General features: G+C 42.1%; 1 protein-coding gene across 1 annotated transcript in view; it reads right to left on the bottom strand.

Moving 5' to 3' along the window:
- Positions 1-27657, bottom strand: part of SPATA16 (spermatogenesis associated 16) — an 85217-nt gene that overhangs the window by 3279 nt on the left and 54281 nt on the right. Inside the window, exons 6-10 of the mRNA XM_019619143.2 lie at positions 21114-21261; positions 17997-18143; positions 17675-17787; positions 11339-11503; positions 7152-7235 (exon numbers count right to left, since the gene is read on the bottom strand). Coding sequence (XP_019474688.1) covers positions 7152-7235; positions 11339-11503; positions 17675-17787; positions 17997-18143; positions 21114-21261 — 657 coding nt within the window. The remainder of the gene's footprint in view (positions 1-7151; positions 7236-11338; positions 11504-17674; positions 17788-17996; positions 18144-21113; positions 21262-27657) is intronic.

Raw genomic sequence — 27657 nt, 5'->3', positions numbered from 1 at the left:
CCACACTTGAAGGTATTTTTTGTACTGGTGGAGGGCGAGAAGGTGAAAAGCATAATTAGTGCACCAGAAGTACCTGGATGTGCTACAAGTCCATTACCCTGCTCAGTTCAGAGTTTGTTGGGAAGAGAAAAAGATCTGTGGCCCATGCAGGTACTGAGGTGATCAGTTCATTCTTAGCTGAAATGGTTTTACATTGATCTCAAAGATTGAGCAGAATGTGTAGATACTTATATTTTTAGAACATTGATCTCATGCAGTTCATGGCTGCGGGGAAAATACAGATCTGGGAATGAACTGCAGAGGGTCATGGAATGATTAAGGTTGGGAAAGAATGCTAAGATCATCTAGTTTAACTGACAGGCAAGTGAAGGTAGGGTCTTGTCAGGCAAGGCGAGGCAAGGTACAGCTTTCAAAGGGATCAGGATCTGATCCAGACCCATGGGAAGATTTGACAGTGATATTACACGGGTCCACAAAATTATTAGGAGCAATGCACATAAAATATTTCTGACCCTGCCTTTCTGCAAGTGTTGCCCAGGGATGGAGCTGGCACTCTTGCTCTCGATCAGGTTTCACTACAAGGGACTTCAGGAGGGCACGGAGTCCACCCTGCTCTGCAAAGTAGGACTTCCTGAGGAGTTCCCACCTCCTCTTCTGAAGCACCCACTGCTTTTCTGCTAACACCCCACAGTAACTTCTCAATTTGCCCGAACGTGTCTGGTTTTGCCCTGAAATATGCACAATGCTGGTATGTTCTTTGCCTTTCCTTCCCTGGGATAAGGCATGCCGTGTATGGTTCCTAGTTACATGATACGTACTAGCTATGAAAAGAGCACATGTAGGCGCTATCCATCACACAGAGTGGCTGTGTCCAAGTCCTGGTGGCCACAGATATAATGGAACTTGTCAACCTTGCAGTAAGGGGGCTGTTCCAGGGAACAGATGTTCATGCTTGATGGCTTACTGATGACCCAAAGGAAGCATCAGAGCTTATTGCAAACTGGCTTGTGTTTTTTTAAAATATTGAATCTAAATAGAAACACAAAATATCAGTGGTAGTAGCTGCTAAAGAGTTCAGAGCAACACAAATGAAAGAGCTGAGATTCCACGGGGACAAACTCACATAGGAAAATAACAGTTTAGAAGAGAATGTAGATGGGTACACAGTAAGCAGAATCTGTGAAGTGTAAAACTGCAGACGTATGTGTTAGGTGGATGCATCTGTGTATGGTCCCTTTTACTGCCCGAACGTTCAAACTTCTTAAATCCTGATGAAAAATAAAAACAAAATGCCAAGTTGTTCCTACCAATAAGGGTAGTTGGCAGGTGGAGAAAAGAGTGTTGATGAGGAAGTGAAGAAGACAATATTGATGCTGGTAAAGAATTACATTGGCTAAGAACCCTACAATGGAGATGGTTGGTTGGTACTTTACCAGTCCTTCTGACATTGCTGTCCAGCTCAGTGTTTGCTGTGAACCATCCTGTTGACTTGTGCTGTTTTTCAGAGCAGAAACAATACCTGGTGGCAAGTGTTTATAGGGCTGGAGACCTTCTCTAGCAGAGGGCAGCAGGTAAACTGGCTGCTCATTTATAAGTGACAGCATGATTAGCAAGGGCTGGGGAAATATTTATCTAAATCCCTACACGGGGACTGTTAATGCCCAGAATTGCCTGTGATTTAGCAGCCAGGCAGCTGCAACCATCTACATTATTCTGATGTTTGAGACATTTACTGCTCAATTGCCGTATTTACTGGTATTTAAAATTATCCCAGTGACTTATCTCACCCTATGGCTTGGTGGAATAGATCAAAGCCTTTCTCGTAACAAAACACTCTTTCCCAGTAGCATTATGAGTACTTCTATTGCAGCTGTGATGGCCTCAGAATCATAAGTGATATATGGTATTAGGCCAACTAATTTGTCTGGAAAAAACAGACAGGTGTAGAACTGCTAACTTGAAACTTCCCAGCTCTGCGTCAGAGCTGAGCAAAGCCTTGTATGCCCAAAAGCTCTCTGTTTCTTAGTATTCATGTCCCCTGGTTTTAGATTGCATCACTGTCCTTGCTGTGGCTGGGAGATGTTCAGTGTGTGGTTCCTAAATAGTTCATATGATGTCTGGAGGGTGGGCAACAGGCAGGATGTGTTCTTTCCTTCCAGTATAAGTGGGGTCCACACCAGTGCGGCATCTTCACTTCTCTGTATGTGAGAAGCAAGGAGCCAGAGACTAACAAGTGTAGGAGCTGATGTTAGGGACCAGGAGTACTGTTAACTTCTGAACTCTGTTGTCACCTCTTTCTTACAGAAATAGTTCTGCAAATGTCACTGTGCTTTTACTGTCCCCACAGTGGTGCTGCATTGACTAATGGGACTTTGGTTGTGGACATTTCCTTTGTATCACCTCTCATACAGCAGGGGAGTTCTCATTTTCTATTCACACACTCTCCTGACTTTCTCTGCCTGGCTTGAAAACTCTTCCCAGTGCCAGGTTAAAAACCTCTTAGCCGTAGTTATTTCTTGTGCCTTTCCGGGCTGTCATAATTCTAAGGTCATCCTTTGCAGAATGTTCTAATACGTTTTCTCTAAACTTAGCATGAAGCCAACCTTTGGCCAACTCTAATCAAAATTTAGCACCTCAACCTGGTTGCTCTGCTCTTTGTTTCCTTCACTTTCAGCCTACTCATATCAGCACCTCTAATATAATTTTCCTTTTCTATTTGCACTTTCCTCTCTTTACTACGCATTACAAATCAGAATTCCACTCCTCTCCCTGAAAACCTGCTTCTTCTATCCTTAGAATTCCTTTGATTCCCCCCTCCCTTTTCACAGTGGATCTGTGCATTCCTGAAATGAAACTTGCCAAGTCATATACACTGAATTGCAGTGGCCAGCTGAGTACTATTCAGCAGCATGTCTGCTTTCCATCAACATCGTGTGAATCTCCTTCCGTGCTTCTCTGGCTGACTGAATGCCTGGCAAGTCTGTGGCCCTTTTCCATGGCTTGGTTTTCAATTAAGAGATAATGTCAGTGGAAGAGCATGGGTCATGAGATAGCTTTCCCCTGCTGCCGCAAAAGTCAGAGGTGTAGTAAGCAGAGGTCAACCACTGAGATCTCTGTGCCTGGCTAAAAGATTACATAATGTTAGGCTAATTTTACTTCATTTCATATTCACATCTATTAGTGCCGTTTTTGTTACGTACTTATCCTTATGTAAGTTACATCTGTTCTTTTATTCACTCATCCATGTTTGCTCTGTTTTCAGATTTATGAAACAGGCATTCCACTGAGCTCAGCAAATGATGGGCATAATAACTTATCTACATTGCAAAGTATGTGATGCCCTTGAGGTAAACTCCGATGTGAAGGTTTTATGAAGTGTCTCACATGTAGAAGTGTTTATTTGCCAGCTCCTGTCTGTCCTTTGGCTGTTCAAATGATGTTAAGAGGATCCTATGAAACCACTATGAAAGCCTAAGGGCTAAATGGAGAAGTAGAATTGTGTTATTATCTTCAGAGAAGCACAGCCATATTGGCACCTGCTGCCCTATTTGGCTCTCCTCTCTTTGGATGTCAGAAGTTTATGGTTGATGGGCTCTAAAGTATTTGTTTATTTAATTAAATGCCTCTCATTGTAATATTGTGAGGCATTATTAATGAATTTATTCTCATGAGGCAGGAAAGCAATCCCTCATAATACTTATCTTTGAAAACTGCAGGGAAGAGAAGGCTTTCTGGAGGAAAGGAGGGGCCTTCCTGCCCCTTTGTTTATCTCAGGTATCCTAAACCTCTCCACATTTCCACAGCTGCTATAAAGTCCTGCAGCTGCCATTGAGACCTGATTCCTTGAGTTATTCAGTGCCAGGCTTGATCATGGGCCTCACCTCTGGCCGTGAGGATTTCCCTGAATTGCTGATACATGGCATGTGTGTGGGCGCATGGGGGCTGCTGCTCCATTCCATGGGAGCTGGCAGTATCTGAGCTCGCACATATCAAGAGGGATTTCCCTCTGTACAATCCCAGAGAACAGGGATTTGGAGAGCCTGACCCAGCCCGCGTTTCCTTTCTGTTCCTCGAGGACCCCTGAGATGTAGTTTAGTCTCTGTAGGAGGAGGGTTCTTCACCTGTGCTCTCCAGCCAGGTCCTGTGGCTGGAGTCTGCAGCCCAGTAGTACTGAGAGAGGAGTGCTCCCAGCAGTGCTGTTTTCCTTTCTCTAGCTAATTGCTGCGTCATTTTTCTTGCCTTTGTATTTAATGCTTCCAAAAATAATTAGCCCATTTGAAAAATTATTGCGCTTAAAAACATACATTTGTCAGCGAATTGGGTGAGCAGCGCAGCGCCCAAAACACTTGAAGCTATGTATGCATTACCGCTTTGCCAGTCCCGTAAGTTCAAAATTGCTCAGATTAATTTCAAACTAATTTGATAAACCCTCCGCTGTGACAAAGGGAAAAGTGTTCGGATGTTGAGCTTTGTGCCCGACTATGTCAGATTTCAGCCTGAATGACTTTTTATGGCCGACTCTGGAATATAAAGCTCTGAAAGCAGTGGTTTGTAATGGCAGTTCTGACAGACCCTTTAACCATTTGGAAAATAAGCACGGATATAATTCTTCTGCATTAGAGAAAAACTGTGCGTGCTTTCATTAGGTGCAACAGCTGTTTCTATTGTAAGAGCCAAACTTCACTGGTGGTAACATAACTGTCAGCTTCTCCAAATTCTGCGTTTATAGCTGATTGTATAACTCCTTTATGTTCCTTTTCACTTTCCAATATATGTAAATTAATTCAATAGCAAAAGTACAAATAACTGCCGTTAACTGGATCTGTGAGAAAGCTCTTTGGAGGTGCGTACAGCCAATGGCTTGTGACGGGCCAAGAGAACTGCTGGGCAGTGGCTCCAGCAGCAATCCATGCCACGTCAGTTTTCAGTCCTCAGATTTAGTCCCTCTTGGTAGCGATTTCCTAAGGTCCTTTAAGCTGGTGTGATGTTCTTAATTAGAGCTGATCTAAATGATGCATCATAAAACCCGCCCCCAACCAAGAATCAAGCCCTCCGTGTGCTTTTCTGCCTCCTCCATTAAAAAAGACAGTTTCTCTAGGAATGCACCAAATATGCTGAAATGAAATGTTGGAGAAAAGCAGAAGAGAAGTATTTGATGACGCACTCTTTTTCTTTGTTCTGAAATAATACAGAAAAAGATTTCTGTATTACGAAACAAATATTAAGTTCTGCTTGGAACAGGATGCCCCAAATCAGACGCAGTTACTCAAGCTGTCAAAAATGAAATGCAAAATTATGTTCTCAATGAAAACAAATTTTGGAGCACCGCATTTTAAAATGGCAGAGAGCAGATTTTCAGGCATGGAGCAAATTTTATTCCTAAATATAGAATCATGCACAGCTTTGTGTGGTGTAATTTGGGATGCCTGTCCATTTTTAAATGTTAGCTTGATTTTGGTTAAGATTATATTGAAGGTTGAAGTATCCAGAGAAAAAGAAAGTATGTATATAAAGCAGTATAAATGCACCAAAAGGGAAAAAATAAGACATTTTACTGAATTTACTGAGATAGTAGCCAGTCTGTTGGAATATGTGGAAAACATTACGATACCACCAACAGCATTTATCGAGTCTTAAATACATTTTTCCATTTCTATGAACTCAGTCTAACTTTCAACCACAGTCTTTTCTCTGCGATCATTCAAAGTTGTGAAAATCTGGCACCTAAACTTGTCTAAAACCCAAAATTTTGGAAAAAAAACTTGGAAAACTTTTTATCTAATCCTCAGGTCTGTTGTCTATGAAAGGGAGGAAAAACTGCCAAAGAAGGACAGGGAGTAAGTTATTTGTCCGTATGTCATTGACTCTTTGTGTTCATGTTGTTGTGAATGTTGACAGAACGTTATACAGAGCAGGAGATGTGTTTGTAATTGATAAATGTACATAAATGCCTATTGCACCCAACGTTTGCATTGCAAAGGCTTCTCACGCAATCTGCTGGCAGGTGCGAGAGATTTACAGAATATCCTGGTGTGATGCAAAGCAGTGTGAATATTTAATGTTTGGTGGTGCTTGTTTTTTTAACCGACCTCATGAGCATTCCAAAGAGATGAAAACCAGGTGTTTCTTAATTTTGAATGTGTGTGTCTTGGTTGCCTTCTGCAAATATTCAGTAGTTTGGGAACTCTGTTAGGAGCCACCTATCAGAGGGCTGGAACTTTAATCCAAGTGGCTCTGAGAGGCCCTACTCCCTCTGCCCCCGTTATTTCAGACACTTCTGTCAGCCCTCCTTGCCTTACGCGTACTGATGTAGTGCTGAGACCTGTCTGCAAGCCCTAAATACTGAAGTGGGGCAACATTGAGACCTGTCAGCAACAACATTGCAACCCTCTGTCCTCCCATCGCAGTATGGGGTGGGTATGCATCCCAGACCCAATGGAGCTGCTGAATCTGTGCCGGAGTGGTGCTGTGACATGATGGCAACATTTTTCCCTTCCTGGTGACACACTGCCATTCCTGGTCACAGAAGGGGCCAAATGTCAATGGTGTTGAATGCCCAGAGCGAATTGCTTTGGTTTGAAGGTCTCTGTGCAAATGCAAGGTGCTCCTCTTACATCCCAACCCGACCTATTATTCAGTACATGGGGTCAAATTCATCTGCACAGAGAGCCAACACACTTGACAAATCCTGCAAAAATTGCCTTGCCCGGTTGCTGTGCAGAGCCTCAGAGAGGCGTTCACATGGCTGTTCTGTCTCACATGCCAAAGCCTCATTTGTGTTCCACTCAGGGACCTCATTTGTCCGGATGAATTTTGTTCCCCCACAGCTCGCCCCAGACAATTAACACAGTACCTCGAACAACAAAGGCAGAAGAGAATGACAATTACCAGCCTAAAAGAAGCCATGCGGGTTTCTTTTCATTAACTAATTGCATGAGACTATTAACGTGGCCAAAGATCAGCATCGGGGTGAAAGCAAGAAATGAATATGTATTAGCATGCGATGCCAGAGAGCTAGGAAAACTTGAGGCATGCGTTGGCTTTCAGATGGCACCCACTTCCCTTCCTGCTGTGTGAGCAGCTCTGGCTCAGGTGGACATTTACTCCCCGAGGAACAATATGCTCCTCTGCCCTTTGCTGCAGGTTTTTACCTTCTCGATTTCATTCCACACACGTTCTTTATCGCTCCTTCTTCCTTCAAGGGTGTCCATGGCATCTGCCATTAACGACTGCAGCTGTGGCACCAAGATAAAAATTATCAGCGTGGAATTCGCACAGAAATAACTTCTCTAAATACACAGATTAAAACCTTATTAAAAAATCATTTGTACGCTGATGATTTTATTACTCATCTTTCACACAATGAGCACCGCCACCTCGTCTTTGCTTCAGCCATTACACTGTATTATTGTGGATGTAAAATACTTAACAATGGGAAAAAAAAAAGCCTCTAGAAAATTTGTATTTAAGCCTATACAGCTTAAATATATGTGGTAAATGTTTATATTTGGTAAAGGAAGACTTGGGCTGTAAAAATAGAGGTTCCATATTTCATTCTCTGCTGTCTGAGACATTCTGTGTCGTACATGAATGCTTTTTAGCATTTTCTCCCAAGGCTAATGCATCATAATTTAGGGCAGCATGTAAAACTGCACAAGAGGACAACACTAAAGCTGAGATGCTTTTACTGTAGCTGGAAGTATCTAGCTCATTTCCCCTTCTTTTACTATCCTCTTTTTTGCAGACCCTTCCTCCTCCCCATCATTCAGCACAGCACACCATAAAAACAAGGCTGGCAATTTCTAGTGTAAACTACAGAAAGGAGCTGTAGGAAAATACTTGCTAATCTGTGCTTAGAGGGAAGGCTAAAATTCAGGTTTGTTGCAGCACTGCCTCACCCCATTCCTTTTCCGTGCACTAGAAAATGCTTTGGGTGCTCTCACATCAGAGGTATGAGTCTGCCCTGTTAGATTTACTCCTAAATGCTTAGTTGGTGGTGGTGACTCTTCCCATATTTGCTGCTCATCACAAGGCTAGACAGACTAGAGCTGGATGATAATAACAGAATGTGAGCATTCACACAGAAATTGACTCTTCTTGCTGTACCAAGACAGGCAGCGGTCTGATGTGAGCACAGGAGGAGATGAAACTCAAAATGTCAGTGTTTAGGTTTATCTGAGTGAGATACAAACATGCTGCCTTGAGATTCAGGGAATGGACTTCACTTCAGCTTTGCATTCTGAATTTTTGGAATTAAAATTCCCTCTCTGCATCCCAGTGCTGGGCAGAGGATGCAGGTGTCTTTCAAACCTCTAGGTTAATGTACGAGGGTTGGTTCTAGCCTTTTGTGGTGCTTGTGCGGCCAGTAAGTTCATTTCATTGGCCCAAATGTTTGATGAAAACGTGGTTTTTTTTTTTTTTTTTAATGCATTGTTATGCGTCAGTATTCATGAAAAACAAAACTGCAAATTTCTGACTGTAATGTGAAAAAAGTCAAAAAGCTGTCAGGAATTTTCCATCGGAATACTTTTATGACAGATAATCTCCTTCTATGATTCTGGAATAGGCACAGCACAGAGATTAAGGGTATTAAGGGCGGAAGGGACGAAGCACAAATCCTGTGTCAGAGTGGAACCAGGCAGGGAAGGGCAGGATGGCCAGAGTTTGTAGCTGAATTAGCTGTTTGCAGCCATCCCATCCTGTGTGGGTCGAGGAGCACCAGTGGGGCAGGGAGTGGGATGCTGGTCTCACACCCCACACCCAGTCAGGCCAGAGATGTCAATGCTTTGGGCAAGAAGGGAAGCTAAGAAAAGTGGCCATTGAGGTTGGGTGGATGATGGTTATCCTCGTGGAAAGGGCCCAGGATCTGCTCTGGGTTTGTTTTCATCACTCAAAGTTTGTCACTGGCTTTACGGGTAGGGAAAATGTGAATGTGACAGGAGGGGACAGTTGGCAAACCTCAGTAATTCTCCCAGAGCTGATCTTTTTTGGAAAATCCCCTCCAAAGAAAAAATGCTGTATTTTAATACCTTGTCCTCATTTGATTTTAAACCGAAATGGACTTATGTTTTTGTTTTTTTTTTTCTTTATTTTTTTTAACAAGCATTCATCTTGATTTATCATCTACAAATATGATGACAGTGAAATCGTAAACCTTGTATGAATTTTGTTTGGGGTTTTTCCTCCTTTCTGTTCAGCTGTTTGAGTTAACCAAGATCTTTATTCTCCTGGGGTCTGTGAATAAATACTCATCCAAAAAGGCCTCAGCTGAAATTCTCTGTGCTATAGATTAGAACTCTATTTATTTAGTTACAGGAAGACATTTACAGAGAAGAGTTTATAACTGAAATGCCTTTGGGATCCTTGCTGGATCAGTGCAAATTGCACTGTTATAAATTCAGCATGTTTTAAGCTTTATGCAACTTATACTGTGTGTGATAATAAACATTTGACATCTTTAGCATTTTCCAGCCACACAATTTAACTGCCTTCCTTGGTCACAAAACCTTTTTTCCATTTTACCAATGCAAAGTCAGAATGACCTCAGAGGAATTACGTTAAATTTTTATTAGCACAAGTGAGATTAGAATTCGGCCAGCTGAGCATTCTTCATGGAAAAATATATTTAAAAGTACATAGACATCTCCTAGAAGGGTGCAGAGGAGTGAGGTGCAGGTGGAGGGCTGTGGGTGCTGCCATCCTGTCCCCATGAGTGCTGTGGGCACTCAGAGCACTCAGATACAACCAAGATGGAGAGCAACTTTTTACAGGGGCAGATAGTGAGAGGACAAGGGAGAACAGTTTAAAATTTAAATAGGGGAGATTAACGTTAGACATTAGGGGGAAATTTTTTGTTTGGAGAGTAGTGTCCGGAGAACTGTGGATGCCCCATTCCTGGAGGTGCCCCAGACAGGTTGGATGGGCCCTGGGCAGCCTGAGCTGGTGCGGGCAGCCAGTCCAGGCAGGGATTGGGACTGAGTGGACTTTAAGGTCTCTTCCAAGCCATTCTATGATTTGGTTGTGATGTAATCAGGCAAGCAGCTGCTAATGGCACTAGAGGAGCTGTGCCATGCAGGCTGGTGCCACCAGGAGAGACGAAGGCCATTAATTACTCCACAGTAAAGTGGCTCTGCACATTTGTGCTTGTAGCCCTGTGCCTTGATGCTGTGGTGCCTGAAGTTTCCTAAAATATTCTGGCTACAAAGCATCTAAGCCTCCAATTGCACATACAGATACAGTTTACAGGAAGATGACAGGACAGAAGGAAAAAAAAAAAAGAAATAGTAAATGCTGAATTGATGTATTTTAATGCTTAGGATAGAAGAGCTGGTAGAGATTTTTTGCCTTTGTCTTTTAGGAGTCATTTTCAGCCTGGGCTCTGTAAGCAAAGCACAGGGGTTTCACTGAAGGATTTCTGCCCTGTCAATTAGATCCTGCAGGAGGTGCCCAGCCCTGCTCTGAGGGACTGGAACCCTTGGAGATGACCTGAAACCTTCCCCAAAATGTTCCCAGGCATGCAAGAACTGCACTCCAAGATACAGGCAGCAGTGTAATAGCCTGTGCCTAGATGGGGATGTACTGAAAATATTGCAGCCTGGAGAAAGCCTTTCACTGAATTATGTACCAATAACTCCAGAGCCTTTAGTCAGCCTTGAAATGTGGGCTGGCTGAGGTTTAATACTAGCAAACTTGATTCAAATTGAGAATATCTTGTAGGAACACAGGCTCTGTGTTGTGCTGCTGCCTCTTGTCTGCGGTCCACCTCCTGTGGCCGCAGGCTGCTGCTCGTCCCTGCAGCAAAAGGGGGATTGAGAAGCCTTCATTCTGCTGTGCTCAGGAGCCCTGTATGGCTGCAGGTGGATCCCCACGGGTCGCCTTTGGGAAGCCCAAGGATTTTTAGCAGACTATAGTCAGATCTTCTAAACTGGGCTGCATTTACATGTAGGACAGAGCTGGGAGTGTTTTGTCTCCTCTCCTCTGGTTTAAGCAGATCTGGCCTGTGTTCTGCAGATGACTCCTGATGTTAGGTGTCTCAGAGTAGCACAATCTGAATAATTGCAATCATTTTCCCAGGCTGATTTGGGTAGGTTTGGGAGAAAGGTTTTAAAAATGTGTCTATGGATGAGTCATGCTGGTTCTGTAAAAGTCATCCTTGCAGGTGATTAGCACCTTGACAAGGCATTGCAGCAGGATTTTAAAGCTATATCAGGTCCACACATTCAGAAAAATGACCCCCTGAGAAAACTGCAGCACTGAGCTTTGCCCCAGCCCCCTTCCACCCCCTTCTCCCCCCTCCCCCCCACAAAAGCCAAAACAAAGATTAGAAATGAATGCTCACCAGTTCAGCATCCTGCTGACTGATGTCCTGCAGATAAGGGATGGATGCTAGCTCAGCCATCGCTTGATTAATCACCTGGGACTGCTCCGTGACTTGCTGCAGCCGGCCAAGGATGCTGGCGTAATGCAACTTCTCTATCGCACGTGAACATGCACAGACATCATCCTGTTCTCTCAGGGAAAGCAAGAGGGTTAGGTGGGAGCTGTGGAAAGCACACTCATTCTTTCAGTCTGATGCCTTGTGGCTTATCATCGTATATATATATTTGTGCTGGTAATACTATATATAAGCAATATGGCATCCAGCACCTTTAAGATAATGCTTCTGACAATCTTATAGAGGAGAAAAATACTTTCTTTTCACAATCTCTCTAGTAGTACTAGAAAAATAAATATGTAGTCATAATAAATGTGAAGGGGAGAGCAGATAACAAACATGAATGCAATTTTCTCATTTGGAAATGGCTTTTCCATAATCCTCTCTGTTAAATATTATCTGACTGCTATGGACTGCTTTTAAAATTTCAGTGAAGAGGTTGAGGAAACCATGCCATGTGTGAGCCTATGGTTTGTTTGCAGGCTGGGGAAATCCACAGTTTTTGAACGTACAACCTTGAGGAGCTAACACCTTTGGAGGTGGTCTCTGATCCTTCAGGCACGTGGTAAATTAAAAGTATGTGGATAGAGAAGCTCAGCCAAGTGCTTGGAAAAAGTCTCATCGTTTGCTGAAATGTTTGATGGATGGCAGCCTTACTACCATATTTTCAAAAGTGTTCTGTTGCCAAAAATGCAAATGAACACCCTACTGAGATTTTCAAAAGCAATTTGGCCTAGATTCTTGACAAAATGTAGCCATTGCATATCTGTATACTCAGCCATTCTGAGCAAAATTTCCATTCATCTAATCAGGCTTGTGAATGTATTTAAGAGCTTGAAATTACAAGCATTGGCATAGATTTTCAGAACCACTTCCAGTATTTTTAGCAGACCTTTGTTCTGGCAGTTCCATATGGCGGCGTGCTGATGCTGCCGTTCCCATACGCTTTGGTTCCCAGATAGCTGTCTCTAGGTCCCATTGTATATTGGACAGAGTAAAGTTTTGAAAAAAAATTTATTTGGGTTTATTTTTAAATTAACTTTTCTTGACAAGGAATCTTGGTCTTGTGATCTTGATTTTGGTTTTGCAGAAGTTTGCCCAGGGGGTGCATCAAGTGATCATAGAAATCGTTATCAAACTGTCATAACAACACTGTCATTGGACTAGATGATCTTAGTGGTCTTTTCCAGCATTAATGATTCTACAATTGTATAATTTTTACATAAAATCTAAGAATTTAGTAGAGATGCTCTTCTTGTTTTCTAAACATATTGTAAGAATCTGTAAGAAAAAAAGCTTAGTTTCCTTTCAACCCTTTCAACCAAAAAAATATGAATAGTCCTGGTATAGTTAGTTTTACTCCTTTTAATGTAATTTATAAGATGAATGTAGAGAAAGATAAAATAAAAGACCACACATTAGAGAGCAATATCAGGAATCCAGCTATAATGTGGGAATTCCAGATAATGAAATCAACTGAAAAAGAAAGAGCTGAGCCAATGAATGGGTATTTCCATCAGCATCAGGCACTGCTGGAAGGAAGAGGAACTCTGGTCAGCAGTTCTCTGAGAATTGCAGTTAGCTCCAGTCAGCTGTGTTTGGAGAGGTTAATTTAGACCCAAGTATCACTGAGCGGAGGTGCCAGCACATTAGGAGATAAGTCTTTGGAGAGAAGTGGGGTGATTGGTCTATTAATAAAAGTGCTAAGAGCTTATTATTCTTCTCAATAAATATAATGGAGGGATAAATTTTAAAGCCTGTAAACAATGGAAAAGTTAAGGAGGGAGATAAAACAAAACAAAACAAAACAACGATGATAACAGAAGGACTATTGTGTATAAATAGGTTCAAGTAAGACTAGGGTGGTAATTCAGCCTCTTTATAATTCCAGTTAAAGATCTTCAGTGTGTTTCAGCAAGGGTAGAAAGCCCAACTAAGATGGATTTTACTCAAGAGCAAGATGTGTGATTTGCCTTAAGGAGCCAGCAGAGGTTACCAGTCCTACCTTCTTATGAACTTCTACTGGCCCACCTCTAAGAGGGCAGACCAGGACAACCCACTAACAAATTTTTATTTTACTTGAAAAGTCCCATTCTGGGGGCCTGGTCTAGGATTGATGAAGACATCAGCAAGGAAAAAAATTTCTGTGATCTCTGATATGCAAAATTGTAAGTCTGACACAATCTGGTTAGTATGGCACTGGAGCAAGAAACAAAAGTTCCTTCCAGTTGTGCCAGGGGAGGTTATGGTTGGATATTAGGAAAAACTTCTCTGAAAGAGTGGTGATGCATTGGAATGGGCTGTCTAGGAAGTCACCATCCTTGGAGGTGTTTAAGCAAAGGGTGGATGCAATACTTAGTGACGTGGTCAGTGGGCAATATTGGTGTTAGGTGGATAGTTGGACTAGATGATCTTAGAGGTCTTTGCCAACCTTAATGATTCTATGGTTCTGAAAGGAGCAGAGGAGCCTCGTCTCTGACTATTCATTGGTGTGTGATGGCCACATGGCTGTGTAACCAGATACAGCTGTGAGCACTGAAATAAGGAGAAGCAATCAATTAACAAGAGCTCTTATCAATGAGAAATAGTCACACAGCACTGTAAGTGCAGCAAAAGGTTTTTTCTGCTATTCTTGAAAACCACCCAAAACCTTTTTGTGCAAGCACCAAGAAATGAGTCTATCGAGTTGTCAACTGCATAAGCAGGTAAGAATCCTCTCTCACCATGCTGTGTCTGTTGGGGGGCTTCTCAAATGGCTCAGAAAGTAAAAGCAGATAGAAAGCAATCTTTTCTCTGCTTGATTCTTCAGAAAAATATTAAAGCATGTCACGTAGCTATGGGACACAAATTGGGCATCTGTGCCAACATGGACATAGCAGTGCTATTTAAGTTTATAGTAGCTAGGAAATAAATAAATAACTCACAGTAGAAGTTAAAAAAAAAAAAAAAGGATTTGAGGAGGTTGAACTTAGAGGTGGTGTTTCAGTGACAATGAAAAATGCAGAAAGAGAAAGTAAATAACTGCTGCTGGCAGGAGAAAAAAACCCACGGGGAACCGAACCACATGATGAGAATTATATGAAGGATAGCAGGATTCAAGGGGCTATAAGCTGCAGTAAAAAACATAATAAAGTGGCCAAGCAATCAGATGGAGATGAAACCAGCTCGGGTAGGTGCAGTGAAGGTTAAGCAAAGAGCAAGCATTAATAGACACTTCAGTGGAAAAGAGTCGGCTCCTTTAGTGATATGTTCCTTCAGGTACTGAGAATCCAGGGATGGAGCCCTGCTTTTTGTTTTTCCCTGTACACAAGATAGGAGTCATCCTTCTGCTACTTCTGCTTATAAAGCTGAATTGCTGAGAGCCAGGAGTGCTAAAACAAAGTGACTGGTCAGCTGGGGATCTCATATCCATCGGCCCTAAGCGCACCAACTTTGCAAAGGTCTGCGGTGCCTCTTGGTAGCTCCTGATTGCTGTCGTGTTCACACTGCTATTTTTCAGCTCAAAATCAGAATGAAATTATGTTTCGCAAATGGTTACGAGTGTGTTGCGATAACAGGCAGAAAAATCTATCATTATATTTCTCTAAAACCCTTGGTATGTTTGTGCGGAAATTTGAGTGTAGTGAATGCTTTACCTCTATTAAAAAAAATAGACAAAACAATGAGATCTGTACGTGTGCCCATCATGCTGTGAATCTTACGGCAGGTTTTGCTCACCCATGTGATGCGAGCAGTCTAACAAGCCCCGCTGGCCCCTCTATTTCTCCTGTAAAGCAGTGTTATGTACCACTGACGTGGGAGAAAGGCTGCGTACAAAGCAGCAAGAATGAGCCCAGTAAAACCGCTTGGTAGAGCAACTGCTTGTCAGCGCCGGTAATCTGGGTCGTGATGCGAGTAGGTGAAAGTCTGACTGATACGGCTGCTTAAGGGAAATAAAATAACCTCTGGGTCAATGCACGCACTGAGGGCTGTGAGTTTGCCACCAGCAGCACATGGGACCAGGCTGCTGCACCCTCCCTTCTGCTGCTTCCTTTGCAGCACACAAATATCCCTTCGAGCTGAATGGGACCGGCTGTTCTTTATGAAGATGAGAGGGCAAATGAGAAACGCTCTGCTTTTTTAATCATTAGCTTCATGTCTCACCAACAGTCGTGCGTGTACAAATCGTATAATTAACTGTAAGCTGTGGAGCTGCAAAAGGGAGCTGGCAGAACTGGTATTGAGTGTGTTGCCATTGCTTAATAAGCTCTTCTTCAGCTCTGAGATACTTTGGTAGAAAAAACTGTATTAGGACAAGCATGGAGCACACATTTGCATTTGCAAATGAAGGAATCTTTTCTTTCTTGTTCCTGTGTGCTATTAAAAATAAATATCTTCCTTTATTGTCTTAAAGCAAGTTGTAAAGCTAATGCTTGTATCCAGAGTTTGTCTCACGGAAGTCCTTAGTACTGTTTGGATGTAAAGGATGGCTGGTGGAATTGTAATTCTAGCTTGAAGAGGATTTTGGAATGCTGTCAAGGAAACAAAGGTGGCCAAATCTCTGCCAGGCCCACAGAGATTTTAATCACCAGCAGCAGATCAGCTCTGGCTCTGTGCCTATCCGTGTTATCAGGTATAATTTGCTCTGTCAGTTGCTCTTTGGGTCAGAGGTTCTGTCTTGCCGGATTATTCATCGCTATAAAAACTGAAGAGGTAGTGAATGTGTTTCTACCAATAATAGGTGTGGCATTGGCAGCTGGTTGTTCTAATCAGCAATAAGTCCTTCTGTCCTGGGTTTTTTTCCCTCTCCATTAAAGGTCCCATACCGGTGCCCTGGTGATTGCCCATAGACTCATTGGTGGAAATTCTCTTATAGAATGGGGTGATCAGAGGGAATCCAGAAGATATTTCCAGTATAAAATTTTTCCCTTTCTGATAAGTAGAAAATGAATAGCTGCGGCACTAGAACCTTGCCTCTGAAAGCTCGGCATCGTGACAAGAGAGTCAAAAAAGGTCAAAAACCAACCAACCAGACCCTGGAGTTGTACTGGGGCTGTGAGAAGGTGCAGGGTTTCATTCTGTGCCGGCATCCAACCCTCCATCTGTTTGTACTTCTGGATTTGTGCTAGTTGGAAGCGCAATGCACGCAGCAATAACAGCTATTTCACTTCTGCAAAGATGCCTCTCCTATCAGCCTGAATGCCAGTCCCCAGGGCCTTGGTCAGCCAGAAGAAGCAGCCCGTGGCTTTGGGAAGGAACAGGGAAGCAACAGCTGTGTGTTTCCTGGGGGCAGCGTGCCCTCAGGCCACAGGAATGCGTTGAGTGCCCGTTTTGGCACAGCACTAAGCACCTTCACCTCCCGCTAAATCTGTGACTTCAAGCACTTTCATTGTTTCAGCAGCAGCTCTCTGAGATTAAATGAGACACAGATTCCCCAAATACCCAACTAATGTTTCTTCCTTGCTAGGGGTTGCTAAGTAGCAGGTTTTTTTTTTTTTGTCAACCTCCTATCTGTTATCAAAACCTAAGAATATAAATCCTGTGATTTGCTGAGACACCCTTGATGAGGAAATGGCTCTGATTCCTGCAACACACAGAAAACTGAAAAACGGTTATTGCTAGGGAAAAAACGTTAACATTAGCATTTACAATCTGTGGAGGAGAGGCTTCTTCCACTTATTTTCAGGAGAATAATTTCAGAATTGAATTAAAACAGTCTAGTCTACATGCAAATTTGATTTTTGACCTTTTGTGCTAATCAAAAGCCATGGTGCTAAAAAGCTGTGTACATTATTGCAGAAAGTATGGGCTAGAATTAACTACTATACCTTCAATATGTTTGTAACAGATTTGAAGGTTATTTCACATACTTTATTACGTAGGGATCAAGATCTAAAACACTAGAAATACTTCAAGTAGTGATTATTAACTCTTAATGGAGAGCCTTGTGATGTGTGTAGAGTACTGTGGGTATTAAGAGCACAGTAATTTTGTTGGTTGTGTGGAATAGGAATATTATATAATTGGACATAAAGATTTGAGAAAATAAAATGCAAAGTCATTTTAAACTGGATGCACTTAAACAATTAGGGCTACTTTTAAAAAGTATCCAGACCCCAACTGAACTCTATTTCTACTGCAATTCGTTGAGCATTGCTGGCCAGAAGAGGATGCGCAGAACTGACTGCCCACCAAAAAGCACGCGTTGTTCCTAGGCACTGACAAACACAAAGTAAAGCAGTAAGGGAAGGTTGTACCCACAGTTAATTTGGTGCTTCTCATAAAATCCATGACTGGCATGATCTGTTTCCCAATGGTCTCCCACTGTCTTTTCAATTCTTCCTCTGGGATCGGACTGAAAGGTGCTTTGCAGTCTAGGGAATGAAATCACAAACGTGCATGCTGTGTTTATTCATGTATGCTTTGGATAGAGGATCTATGGGTAAACTGGAGTGGGGGAGAGGCTGATGGAGACAGGGATGCAGGCACAGAGAATTGGGACCAAAGCCCTGCTTCCATCTCTCAGGAAAGGATTGAGGAGGTCACTCGTGAGCTATGACAGCTATTAAGCAAGTTGGCATACCTGAAAAGATTGGCAGCTTTCTACTTGTCAGCTTTTCCAAGATTTTTCCAATTTGTTTGTTTCTGAAACCCAGAGTGAGTAAGTACTGCTGGGGAGGGGAGGAAGACCAGTCGGTCGTCTGTGGCAAAATATGAAGTCCACGGGGATCTGGAATATGAAAATGAAGATAATTTCCAGTCACATTTCTTTTCAGCTGCAATTGAATGTATTTTTTTGTTAAGAGAAAAAGTAGGGAGTGTAAGAAGGAATTAAATGTAATCCAGAAGGCTTGCCAAAATGAAGATTACCCCCCAAGCCCCCTCCAGCTGCAAGGTGGTTCTGAAATTCCAGACTTTGCAACCTTTCCCATCAACAGCTTGCATTTTGCTGATGCATTAGATAAAATTAGATAAAATCTTTCTGTTTATGCGTTTTTCAATGCTGATCATCCAAAGCATTAATAACTCAACATTCCATTAAATGTAACATCCTTATTTTTTAACCGCAAAACAAGCTGGAGTTGTTTCCTGAATTTATGAAGCTTCATTTCCTACAGCTTTGTGCTTATACTGTCACCACCACCATAGTGGCATGTGACAAGGTGTGCTGTGGTTGGCAGGAGTTTGTGAGGGCCCTGCCAGAACCCTGTGTGTGTCTGCTGCCCTGACCTGAGCGAGGACAGATGCTCCGAGCGAGAGCATAAACCACCTTTTCTTGGGGAGCTATACCAGCTCTTTCCTTCCTCTCCTTCCCTTGCAAAAAATAAACCTAGATTGAATGTCAGTGTCACTTTCTACAAAGGAGTGCTCTGTTTTCAGTGAGCTCTGCTTTTAAGATGCCAGGCTGTGCGGTCACAGTGACAAATGGAGAACCCCATTTGGAGCTCCCTGGCTTTACCTGTACATAAATCAAAGCGAGTGGACCTGATATTTCCCTTGCAGCTACTCAGCTTCTGATGGATCCTCAATTTTGAAACAAACTGCATTGTATGCTTGGATTTAAATGCACGTCTGCTTCTCTTCCTTGGCAATAAGGAAAAATTTAAAATCAATCCAGTCCTTGCATTATAGCAGAACTTAGGCTGAAGTTGGATGAATGATTGCTGTGGAGTGGGAAGGTTATTTAAGATAACGTCTTCGTGACGTGTTTGGTATTTCAAGCCCACTGCTGAAAGGGGACTTGGCTCATGTTTTTCATTTCACCTCCATGAGGAATGGACGTGCAGGGGGCACAATGCTGACAATGAGTGCAACTTCTTCCCTGAGAGATTTTTTTAGCGGGTGGCATGGTTTTGGGCCAGGTTTGAATAGATAAGCTAAGAAACTCCTTTTCCTTAGTTGACTTCAGTGGATGTTGCTGCGAGTTGAGGCCAGGAAGGGGAGCCAAGTCCGTTCTGTCTCAGAGGGTTTCCAGGAGAGAGAAAGGGAGATTGGGAGACTCTCACCTGCATGAGAGCCAGGATGGAAGCTGTACAGCAGCCTCCATGGCTCTCGCTCAGCACCTTTCACACATTGCACTTTCAGAACACTGTATCATAATTTTTTTCTTAATGCTTAGAAGCCAAGATACAGTATACATTATTGTGATCTTGGCTACCCCATTTAATTCCTCGAAACTAGTGATCCCAGAACCTGCACTCAGAGAAATTTGTGTAAGATTGGAACAATTTTTTAAGCAACAGAATTTCTAAACACCCTCGAGGGCAGAACTGGTTCTATTCAATCTGTTTTGTAATTGATTGAAGTACTATAGGACCAAAGTCTTTCATCCTGTTGTTTTTTTCCTTCCTCCTTTCCATAGGAGTGAGGAAAAGCCTGGTGATGCTTTCAGAAACATCCAGCGATTTATGAACGCAACTAAACTTCAGTGCAACACTTGCATGCCTTTGTTGTGTATGTACTTTTGAAAGTCTCATTCTTGCTATAAAATGAGGGGGTGACGTGAAATATGATTTTATCTTTTTTTTTTTTCCTTTTTTTTCCAAATAATAGGGAGTTTTATTTTGATTTTAAAGGGAGTTTTATTTTATCTTCTCTTTAATGCCAATAGTTTTGTCCCTGGAACCTCTCAAGAAAGTAACATCAGCAAGTAAATGGTAGACAGGGACTTTACAACCTTCATGATAAATCCCATTTTCTCCTTTTAAGCAATCTCAAAACTACTGCCAGAAACCTAATGCAGGGGCACTTGCAAAACACAGTCTACTTTTATACTAGTTTTATACTGGTTGCCTAAAGGCAAACAAAATGTACAAGCCAAGTTTACTTGGTTTAATGTCTGTGCAGTTTTGTGGCAAACACTTGACTTCCCAATTCCCACTTGAGTTCAGGCAAGTGTTCCTTTCTCCTGAGAGTTGCAAGATGTTGAGTTAGAAGCTAATTGAGTTAGATAAACGACCAACTCAGAGCTAAGTGTTACCAGAGATGGCTATGTTCTGAGTCTGAGGTTAATGACAGCAGGAAATGCCATTTCATCCACCTGCCTCTCTTTTGGAGAAATATCATGTCCATTCCTCTTGGAATAAGACTGTGGTCACTAGAACTTTAGTGTCTGCTTATGCCAGGAGATGCTACTTGACTTCACTCCTCTGGGAGATGACAACAGGCTACAGAAAGCTCTAGATCACTCTGGATTTGTCTTCAACAACCCAAAGGAAACCTGGCTATCTGTTCTGTTCCCGCAGCTGAGGTACTCTCAAAGGTGGTCATCCCTCCACTAGTACTCACAGAAGGAAGAAAATTTTTGGAAAGTGACGGGCCTGCTGTTGGGCCAATTACTGATGGCAAGCCACAGACACGGGAATGAACCTGGGACTTGCTGTTGCAACAAGACACTGCAAAAGTGCTGCTGAACAAAAGAGCTCTTGTAATAATGAAATTCAACAACTGAAATGTGAGGCTTCATGGATAAAAATAGTCTTTGTGGGGATTTGCAGTGTAAAGTCTATGCTTTAGCTAAGTACTGATTTGATTACCTAAATCGTGTACAATCATACAGCAAATCTCAGAAGTTAATTTTCCCCATTGAAGTGTAGGAAATTCAAAGGCTCAAGCTCCAAACTCCAAAACTCATTTTTAAGTCAGCCACACACAGACAAACAGTATACAGTGCTTAACAGCATGTGAAATCTGCTGTTACCTGTAAAGATGTGCTGTGTGTAGCCAGGGTGCTTTTTAGCAAACGCGTCTGTCATCTTGTCTCTGTTGTCAACCTTGACTTTTGTCACAAATGGTGTGTACATAACTGAAAAAGATTCTTCTCTGGTGATGGCTTCTTCAATCATAGCCTAAAAAGGGGAAAGAAATGACACATTTTATGTTGGTTAACGGCTAAGTTAAAAAAAAAAAAAAGGAAGGAAGGAAGGAAAAATAATTACTTCCACAGATGATATTTTTCCTTTAATAATTGCACAGTCATGCAAAGATAACATATTTTGGTCTTGAATATTAATTAGAAGGGAATTTAAATTAGTTCCAGAAAACACTGCCTATCTATACTCAGAAAATCAATTTAATGGAGAAAGAACATTTGTAAACAGTTCTCAGTGCAGTGCGCCTATGTCTTCAATGAGAAGAAAAGTATTAGATAAATTATCTTTTAGATGAAAAGAAAAAGTGGTTCTCTGCTCTTTGAAGGTCACATCTTTCATCTGAAGGTTTTATTCAGTCCTTGGGAGCTGGTTAAACAATACTAAGCATTCATATTACCCCTTGGGTTGGCATGAATCAAACACTGTGTCTATATGGAATATTAGTCTTAAAATATTGCATTCAAACACCATTTGCATCAAGAGTAAAATTCACTCCTGTGCAGAGGGCAGCACGAAGCTACGAACCTTACCATCCTTTAAAAATGACTGAAATGATGCATTATGCTGACCTTATGCAGGGAGGTGGATTTCACACTCAGTGGACCCATAATGAACTGGTGCTGGAGGAGCTACCAGCCTGGAAACTCAGCACTTCTATTGGTCAGGGCAAGTGAGGTTTAGCTGGGATTCCTTTTGGGATGGGGTTTCTGTGATACCACGCTGAGCTCTGCTTTGGGCTGCTTCTTTTTCTAACAAAAGCTGATATGGGCAGTCCTTTCCAGAAACTGGAAGAACTGTAGTACTTCATTAATCTACCTTAGCGAAAGTGTGAACATGGTTAATAGAGATTGTAATAACATAAGTTTAATAGAAGTGAATAGAAAAACATGAAAGGGGATGTGGATATGGCATTGAGGGCCATGGTTTAGTGACGGGACACATAAGGTCAGATTGGTGGTTGGACTTGATGAACTTGAATGTCTTTTCCAATTTACATGAGTCTATGATAAAAGATATGTGTGTGTGTGTATATATACATAAAGGTGTTTGGATCGCCCAGATCACAGACTGTATTGGTATGGGATTAATTCGGTGTTTTATTGACAAATCCTCCCTTTTCTTCTTTTGTTTTGTTTGGTATTCTGCTGATTTTCTATAGCTTGGCAGCCATTTTCTAATCTGTATTAATATGAGTGTGTGAATGTGCTTTTGGATGCATCCATATATTTCACCTATGTAGAGTGAGGCAGCGAGATGAAAATGTGAGCGGTTGGACCAGGCAGGCTCCATATTCTGCAGGATCGGGGAATGGCTTTACTGGTATTTGCCTGCAAAGTTCATTTTTGGCTTTATTGTCCTTCAGGATAGTTCAAGGTCACACCTATAATATCTTTGCGTTGCCATATACCCAAGGCTGCTCTGAACAGCATGGAAATAGTGACTGGCTCAGAGGGCAGTAACGGCAAAATGTCAGCCAAAGGGAAAAAAAAAAAGAGATCTGTACTTTCTGGTCAATACTGCAACCGAAGGTATTATTATTACCCAGGAGCATAATACCCTGGACATAAGACGCTGGACATAGATGCTACTTGGTTTATTATCCCCTTGGATTTTTATGGGCTAAAGACTTTAAGGTCATAAAACTTCAGACCGTAAAAACTTTGGAGCAGAAAACTTTATATGATGAAATCCCTGAGGACTTTGCTGCTTAAGCCTTTATGCACTGAAGTCCATATCTGTGGATGAATATCTCACAGTTTATCCCAGGAAATGAAGATGCCTTACAGAACAGTGTCTGTCAGGCTGTAGGTTGTGCAATTACCCAAGGTGCAGACAAATTGTGGAGATAATTACAAGGGCTCCAAAGGACTTCCAACAGAGTACTTGGAGAGAGGATAGGGCAATTGTTTTTTGCCATTTGCATGTGATTTGGAGTCTTTTTATCTGAAAGAAATGGTTTTCTCTGCAATGACCTCTCAGATATGTCAGGGAGAATGTTGCTATTCTGACCTTGTCCTGGAAGAAGTGCCAGGCTCTTCCAGGAAGATGTGGACAGTAGAGAAACTAATAAAGAAATATAAAGGGTTGGGGCTTTTTTGTTGTTTTGTTTGTTTGTTTGGTTTGGTTTTTTTTTTTGTGTCTTATTTTTTTTTTTTTGTTCTATTTTTGCAAGTGGAATCTGCAGCTTTATCTCATTGCATAGTGTTACACTCCAGACTTCAGCTCCAGCAGAATTAGGAAAAGAGAAGACATTGAGATGAGCTTGAACCATTTGAAGGAGCTCCTTTAACAATTTACAGTACTGAAAGGACTATGATGGACATGAGTACATTGAATATGCTGGTTTACCTCAGCAGTGGAAAAAATCTATTGCTTCAGTGAAGGTACAAGAATTCTTTTCAGAAGATACTGCAGAATAAACTGATGATAGGAAAGGTTTCTTTTTTGTTGCAGGACTGACTCATGCTCTGCTTTGTCAGGAGGTTTACATCTCTGTTTTGGAAGTGTGGGCAATCAGAGAAAGTCTACGGAGAGACCATGTGGAGACAAAGTGTCTGAAGGAGTATTTATATTGTCTTCTATATGCACTTCTAAAATAGCAATTAATTTTTTCATGAAACAGAAGCATTTGCAAGGTTTGTGAGGTTCTATGCTATCATGAGAATTAAAGAATCAGAAGACATTCCGAACAAAGATGTTTTTAACAAGAGTTTGAGCATATATTTGACTCAACATCTCAAATCCCTCTTCTCTGAGCATCTTGGTGCTGCAATATTCTTTTATTCGGTGACGTTACAGACCTTGTTACAAAACCTAAGCTTTAGCCTAAACAAACCTACATTGTCCCTTCAACAAAATTTTGTTCAACTCGTAAGTAGATGCTCAGGAAACAAAGTTTTCACATGTCAGCATGTTATTGCAAATGATATAACTTCAGTACTTTTATGAAACTTTTGCCATTTTTCCCTGCTCAGAGCAGACAAAGCACAAAAGAAGAAAAAGTGGCACTGCAGCAGCAAATTCTTCGTAACAGTGACAGCAGCTTTCCCTGCTACAGTCCCTAACCATAATCCTCTTTAACTACAGAAAGGTTTAATTTGGAAAATCCAATTATCTTGACATCTAGAATTATCCAAAAATTTAGATATCTTTCTAGTGCCTTATCTTGCAGCTGCAGTGCATACTCAGCCACTGTCTCATTTACATTACAACAGGAACTGATGCTTTTATTGATGATTTTTATTAATGTAGTGATACCAGGCAGGGTAAAGCCATTAGCCTCTTCTACGAACTGCTTCCACTCTTAGGCTGGTAGTAAGAATTATGGGAGCACTGTGGTGCAACCTATGAGCTTTTCTCTATATCTTTCCAACCATAAAGCAGTGTCTGGCAGCCCCACCACTAAGTCTGTTGCTGTTGTGATATGAATATTTTCTCACCAGCAAGATCTTCTTACATTAGCTTTATTTTTTTTTCTTTCTGTGGGAAAAATAAGCAGGGGGAATGCCAGAGCGTATCCTTTTCTCAATATGTTTATGGTATGAATAAATCATGTATTATACAATAGATGAGAACTTTCTGCTTATCTGCCATGTAATGCCTCCCCATTAATGTAGGTCACATCAACTATCAGCTTATTTAGGTTCTTAAGTTATTAACGAATTTAAGTCTCTGTGAGCTATTTTGCACACAGCACATTCTGGAAGCGGATTTGCAGAGCATCGCAGCGATAGCCCCATGGATTCTGCTGAGCTCTGAAAGGCAAAGGCAGGAGTGTTGCTCATGGGTTACCTTAGGCTTCAAGATCTGTTTGATTTTCCAGTAGGTGTTTCTTTATATTTTCGGAGAGAAGAAATCCATGCTTTATATCCTTCCAAAGAGGTCGTTATTCGTTAAAGAAATAGCCAAGAACAAAGAGGGTGTGGAAAATCATAGAATCACAGAATGGTTGAGTTGGAAGGGGCCTTAAAGATTGTGTAGTTCCAACCAGTTCCTGCCATTGGCAGGATTGCCAGCCATCAGCTCAGACTGCCCACAGCCCATCCATGGCCTTGGGCACCTCCAGGGAGGGGCACACACAGCACTGGGCAGCAGTGCCAGGGCCTCTCTACCCTCTGAGTGAAAAATTTCTCCCTAACATCCAATCTAAATCTCCCCTCTTTTAGTTTAAAGCCATTTCTCCTTGTCCTATCACTATTTGACTGTGTAGAAAGTTGGTCCCCCTCCTGTTAAAAGCTCCCTTTGAGTACTGGAAGGCTGCAGTGAGATCTCTATGGAGTCTCTTCTCCAAGCTAAACAAGCCCAGCTCCCTCAACCTTTCTTTGCAGGAGAGGCTGGAGGCTGCTGTTGACATGGTGCTGGACGGTGGGAAAGCAGGGACCCAGCATCAGTGTGGAAATACAACTCCAGTTCAAGGAAGCTCTCTGCCTTCAATATCACAAACTGACATACATGAAACACCACAGGAGTCCCCAGCTCTCATATCACTTAACGCCAGCTGGGACTTTTCCCTTTTTATCTCAGCACAGGGGTAAACTCGAAAGATTTCTGTTCTTCTTTGGTGGAAAGACCAGCAATGGAAAGGTTTGCCAGGCTGATGCAGAGCTCTGTCAGGGCTGAGCCCCTGTTACTACTTCATTTAGGGTTTTGCCTTTGTTGCCTTCTAGGAGCTCTGTGCCTTCCTGCTGAGGTGGCTGCTGGCCTGGCAGTGTGCCCTGCTCCAGCTGGGGTTTGCCACCTCTTTGAGATGCTGTGATGGGAGCAAAGCTCGTGCAGTTGAGTGAGCCCTTTGATGGCATCAGGGATGTACAGTGCTGTCCAGCCAGGGCAGTGAGGTAGTGAATGTGAAAATCAAAGAGCCCATGTGAACTTGGTGAAGCGACTGGTCAAAATCCCAGTTTTTAACCAAATTTGCTATTACTGTCCATTCCTTAAGAATAAGGGAGATTTCATGGTGTGAGATACCCTAATTCCAATAGAGTGATCCACTGCTTTCTTCTCTGAGCAGGACCACCTGTCCAGCATCAGGAGAAGCCTTTTGCCACCTCTGTGTGCCTCTTGTTTTGTCAGGAGTGGGTTACAATTTAACCAGCAGCTCTTTGTGATAAGGGAGATTGAACAGCTTGGGTGGTCTGGGCTCAGATCTCAACTGAGACAGGCTGAGCTAAAGGTCGAGCATCACTCAGTACTTAATGTCGAAGCAGTCGGATGCAGTAGCCAGTGCCTGGATGCTGCAGGCATCTGGTGATTTGGGCCTGTGCTCAGGCCTGGCAAGAAAGTCATGGGAGAAGTGGGGATACTTGCTGTAGGGGCTTTTCATGGCCTTTAACACAAGAAAATAAAAAGAAGAAAAAAGAAATCAAAATACAGAAATGAACAGAAAGAGATGTTGGTCCTACCTATCACTGAGCTCAACAGCTTTTGGGAACTTGACTTAAATGTGAAGAGATGAATCAGACAGCCAGAGATGGTGACTGATGTGGTTAGCCTGTAAAATGGACAGCACTGTTCAAAGGGCAGCGAAAAATCATGCTTGAGTCATTGCAATAGCCAACTACTTTATGTGGCTGAATGGCTGCTAATTTAGTAGAGGACAAGTTGGCTGTATATAGAGTTGTTTCTGAAAAGGGACTTTATCTCTTTTTGTGTGATGTCCTGTAGTTCTTCAAGAGCAGACGTACAAATGGAAAGCCACACAGCCAGTAACGATCCTGGGAACAGCACAAGCTCCTGCCTCTAGCTTCAGCTTCCCAAAGAAAGGAGATGGGGTACAAAGAAAGGGAAGAGGATAATGAGCATGTAACTTCTTAAGGACCTTTGCAACTTGAAGGAACAATAAGGGCCCGAGAACAGCTCAAAATGGCTGGATTTCAACACTGATTTCTCAGGTTTCCTTTGTAAATCTTAAAGCTCTGCCTTGTAACCCAGCAAAAGCCAGAATGAATAGAGTGAGGTATGCACATTACTTTTGAGCTGCTTCTTTTTCAATGGTATGGGGCTTTGCTGGCCAGGTTGCTCTTGCTGAACATCTCTGAGGCATGATTTCTGGTGCTCTGTTAACACTGAAAGCTTTAATTGGTTGGTATTTTGATTCAGACTGGGATTTCAACAGCAATCAACTACAAGCAAGGCATGTATTGCCTATTATATGCCTATTGTATTCATCTGGTATTCAATAGAAAAATCTTTCCTGAAATTAGAGACAATTAATCCATCTGTTTTAATAATTCTGGCATTTAAACTAGTAACTTCTCCTGTCTTGTAAATATAATTCAAGCAACACTTGTTCTACCATGAAGGATCTGGCACTAGAAAAATAGAAGCAGATAGAAAATATATGGAGGTAGATATTATTAAAGAAGAAAGTATACA

Source organism: Meleagris gallopavo, chromosome 11 (genome assembly GCF_000146605.3).
Source record: "Meleagris gallopavo isolate NT-WF06-2002-E0010 breed Aviagen turkey brand Nicholas breeding stock chromosome 11, Turkey_5.1, whole genome shotgun sequence".
In the NCBI taxonomy this organism is placed as follows: Eukaryota; Metazoa; Chordata; class Aves; order Galliformes; family Phasianidae; genus Meleagris; species Meleagris gallopavo.
Note: the sequence above shows the minus strand (reverse complement) of the source record. Positions and strands in the feature narration are given on the sequence as shown.